Below are 4335 nucleotides of genomic sequence, written 5' to 3'. Positions count from 1 at the left end.
AAAATCGGTCAATTATTTCGCTTAGCCCCATAAAACCGTACCACCCGAATAGGACTTTTGAGCTCATATATATGTTAAATGTTCTTGTCTCTTTCTCCAAAAGAACTTAGGCAGAACTTAGTTTTATAGAAGTCTTAATGATACTTCTGATTTTCGTAATGACCCTATCCCCTATACAAAGTTCCCTTCAAAAAATGACTTGATGATCAAAATTCACTTATAAACAGTAATATCACCATGACATTCTGCATAATAACTGTGGACGTAAATCCCTCTACCAAAATTTATAAGGATAGGCCCATAACTGCCTGTCCCCAAGGTAAAAATTAAATTTAAACATAAGCACTGATGGACTGCATGGACTATAAATTCTTACTTTTTATGTTGAGGGTTTTTACTTAGAAATATTAATGTATTTGTTTGTTAAATGTTTGATTAATTATAAGTTAATCTAGTGGCGAAAATTGGCTTCCCGGAATGTCATTTGAACGCACATGAGTATGCTGATTATGAAATTCATAAATGACTATTACAGCTAAACCGCTGGACCGATTTTCTTGAAGTGCCTTAGAAGGAACTATAGGTTGCTTTTGAAATTTCAAGTGCAACACCCACATACAAAATAAATATTAAACGTCGCAGAAACTGCATAGCTACAGTTCCCAAATTTGGACAATATGGAAAACTTTGATATCCATATGAACATGTGGGAACAAAATGGGCATCCATGCGTGGTACCTCCCATATAAAGAAAAACATTAATTATTATATCTGAGAAAATATTAGAGTTAGAGTTCTCAAATTAAAATCACTTTAGTGTCATTGTGAGTATTTAGACAAAAAATGGGCGGACTATAAATAGGGGCGTGTCACCTCCCATATGAATTAAATACAAAAATTCATTTATCTGAGAAATTTTGTATAATTTTACTATTTAATATAATCCCGAAAACGAAGACTGTTACGGCTTCGAAGTAGTTTGTCTGTTAAGTTTTAAAAGTTTTTTGTTGGTTTTTGGTTCAATTTCACAAAATCTCAGAAGATATTAGCCTTAAGGATATGGAAAGTTTTTAGATTATTCAGTGACAAAATAATTTCCGTAAATTGCAGCTCCAAAGCGTCAATTGTTGATTTAACATCTGATATCACGATTTCTAAAAATAGTGCTTCAAAGTTGGATTGGTTTTCAGTAACATCATGATGAGCCATCCTGCAGAAACAAATATGTATTTCAAAAAAACTACAATGATCATTACTCTCTAGTTTATGAAATCGTAAGTGAGTCGATGTTCCAAAATTGAATTATGAACTTTCTGCCACAGTAGTCATATTCTTGTTGGTACGACGATGAAGATCATGAGTGTTATTTATAAACTTTTTGTACAAATCTGCGCACAGTAATCGCGGTGATTGCTTCTTTGCGTCCAATTCTTTGTTTAATAAATCAAAGTTTTTATGCGGTCGGCAGTGATATCACACTGATTAATAGTCAATAATGCAATGTCAGACAACACGGTTACCGAACTTATTGCCCTAAAGATTAATTGTTTGATAAAGCTCTGATATAGGGTGCATTGATCTGCTCAAGGTTTAAGTTCATACCATTTATCACATTGAACGTCCGTAGAGCTCGTCAGTTACTTGATGTTTTCATTTTCGAGAAAATGGGCAAATTATGCTAACACTACAAAATCACTCTTTGTGGATATATTGACTTCCCGACAATGATATGCGGATTTTCCCGGGTATTTTCTTTTTCAGTCGATTAAACGATCATGGCTATGTTGCTTTCGATGTTCTTGGATTGAGTAGCCACTTGCTATCAAAACAGCCACATACTCATATGACAATGGAGACCATGAGTATTGTCCTGCAATTCTAAGTGCAAAGTTATGTATTAACAAAAAATTATTATTCATTAAATAAATATATATAAAACCCAGTCACGGGTGTAGTTTCCTACTAGGTTTATTTCCTCATTATTGAGGTACTAATTAGCAATTTAAGTTCGTGCAGTTTTAAATGATAAATTTTGGAGTTTCCATTATTTTAGATATGTAGGTAAATATGTATGTATATTTTAATGTCAAATTTGAGATATTAGCATATTTATGTTTGTGCATATAATCGTATTAGGATTTTTGCAAATAATTTGGATTTTGCAATTGGATTTAAAACATCCTGGAAAATTCATCAAAATTCCATTTGAATATAAAATGTTTTTTACCTTCTGCATAACTTTTACACATGATGTTACTAAATAAATCCATTCAAATTAGTTTTCCAAGAAGGTGTTGTAGAAAAATTAAACAGCTGGTTGAGCACAGATTTTAAATTTAAAAAACTAACTGACATCTGTTAATAGTTGTGTCCTGTTAATAACGGCTTCATGGTGGATTTAATTTATGACTTGTTAGCAAAATGTTATCATAAGGAAAGTGAATAATAATAATGTCAAAAGGTGAGCAACCTTTGACCGAAGTTGAAGTTATTACGGATGTGCTTGCCGAAAAGAAGCAAAATAGAATAAGCGTTGAATGAAAAATTGGCATTAATTTGTGTTTCGGAAATTGATGAATAGTGATTAAATATTAAAGTTGAATTAGTTAACTGGTATTTCCAACACTAATTCTTATTAGAAACTTTTGTCCCAGTTAATTAGCAATTAGCATTTGACAAAAATGATTAACATAATAATGTTAATTACAGTTTGCTAACTTCAAAAGTCTAGACTTTACAAATTACAGCATAAACTGGGAAATTTCCCATATTAAATAAACGATCTGTCAATAAGATCTGCGGCTGTATGAATTAATCTTAAACAATTATTCGAAAAATGAAGAAAAAACGAAAACAGAATCATAAAATCTTAATATGGAAAAACAAAATCATAAAATTATTCTTTTTCCTTTACCTAACATTATATTTGCGAATATGAAAACAGGCAGCAGGTATTCGTGAAAATTTAAAGGTTAAAGGTTAACAGAGTAAATTTGTATAAAAACCTAACGCTTTTTGAGTAGAACACACATTACATTAAACACATTCAAAGAGAACACAGCAACTAATGAACAGCAGCATAATGGAAAACTCAACAGAAAACGGATATTTTCTACAACAAATATATAAATCACTGTCACAGGACCTACAAATACAACCATTCAATCCAGCGGCACTGGCCAGTGCTATGAATGTTAACCCGGAAAATATTGATCATATGGTAGAGATGGAGTTAAAGGTTATAAAAGAAAATGTTCTGAAGAAGGAACAGCAATACGTGGAACAAATGCTAAGGGAAAATCCCATAGTAATTGAACGACGAAACAACAACAATCAGCAGCCACAACAACAGCAACAAACATCTAGTGACGATGATGTGGTAGATGTTGTAACCGTTTCCACCTCTTCCAAGCGGGAAAACCAGAAATTTTTGCAACAACAACGGGCCGAGGCTTGTCGCCGCTCACGTTATAACAATAAAATCAAGAAAGCTAAATCGAAATATCGTCACAAATATATATCACAGAAATTACTACAAAGTGCTCAAATGTTTGACTGTATACAGGATCTCATTAAACAAGCTGAAAATCAATTACTTAGCCAAGGTTTACCCGAAGATAAACTCCAGCAGTTACGTCAAAGATATGACATGGAATATGTGCAAGAACTGAACCAAACCATCAAAATGGAAGAGTAATATGCAGCTCATCATCCTACTCCCCACCTCCTTTTCTTATACCGTCATTTGCTAAGGCCTGCATAAGTATGTGTGAAAAGCTAGTTCAACCTGCAAATTCCTCATCATTTGCCTGCAGTAATATGACGGAAAAAGGAAGTCAAATAATAGTTTTAAGTAAAAATTGTCTGTGAGATATATTTTTTGTGTAGATTTGTTTAGTTTTTAGTATTCGTGATTTGTATAACTTTTTAAATGTGATTTAATTTTTTTTAATTTAATAAAATGAACTTTGTTCCCTGTGTAATATTAAATTAAAGCTAAATGTTTTGTTTCATTTAACTGAAGTTGTTGATTTGTGTTTTGGCGTAACTGTTTTTTAAATGATTTTTTCGACCAAATGTGGTTTTTGCAGATAAACTGCAAAACAAACTTTAATTAAATTTGTTTTTAAAAAAGTTGTCATTCTTTTTTTCGGGGGGTGTAAATGTCAATACCAAATGTTTATGTTAAATACCGATATGGGTATATATTAATGTTGAAGGTTGCTGGCAAACAGTGGGTTTGGGATATATGTATTTGTGTGTCGTTTAATATCTTTTAGGTTAACTATGATGACATTTGAAAATGTTTGTTTTTTAAATTTATGGACTCAGTTA

At 31.9% G+C, this 4335-nt stretch overlaps 1 protein-coding gene across 1 annotated transcript; it reads left to right on the top strand.

Moving 5' to 3' along the window:
- The first annotated feature begins 3056 nt into the window (after positions 1–3056).
- Positions 3057–3826, top strand: LOC119602821 (protein sisterless A-like). The gene has a single exon (XM_037954571.1). The coding sequence runs from the start codon at positions 3068–3070 to the stop codon at positions 3695–3697; it is 630 nt and encodes a 209-aa protein (XP_037810499.1). The 5' UTR covers positions 3057–3067; the 3' UTR covers positions 3698–3826.
- The last annotated feature ends 509 nt before the right edge of the window (positions 3827–4335 follow it).

The sequence above is a fragment of the Lucilia sericata genome, unplaced genomic scaffold, assembly GCF_015586225.1.
Source record: "Lucilia sericata isolate MDLA Ls3-8-SP2 unplaced genomic scaffold, ASM1558622v1 Contig000255F_arrow, whole genome shotgun sequence".
Lineage (NCBI taxonomy): Eukaryota > Metazoa > Arthropoda > Insecta > Diptera > Calliphoridae > Lucilia > Lucilia sericata.
The sequence above is the reverse complement of the archived record's forward strand: the minus strand, read 5'-3'. Positions and strand labels throughout refer to the sequence as shown.

Bases quoted from the DNA above. Each gene is read 5' to 3' on its own strand.
- LOC119602821 (XM_037954571.1), top strand. From the start codon at position 3,068: ATGAACAGCAGCATAATGGAAAACTCAACAGAAAACGGATATTTTCTA.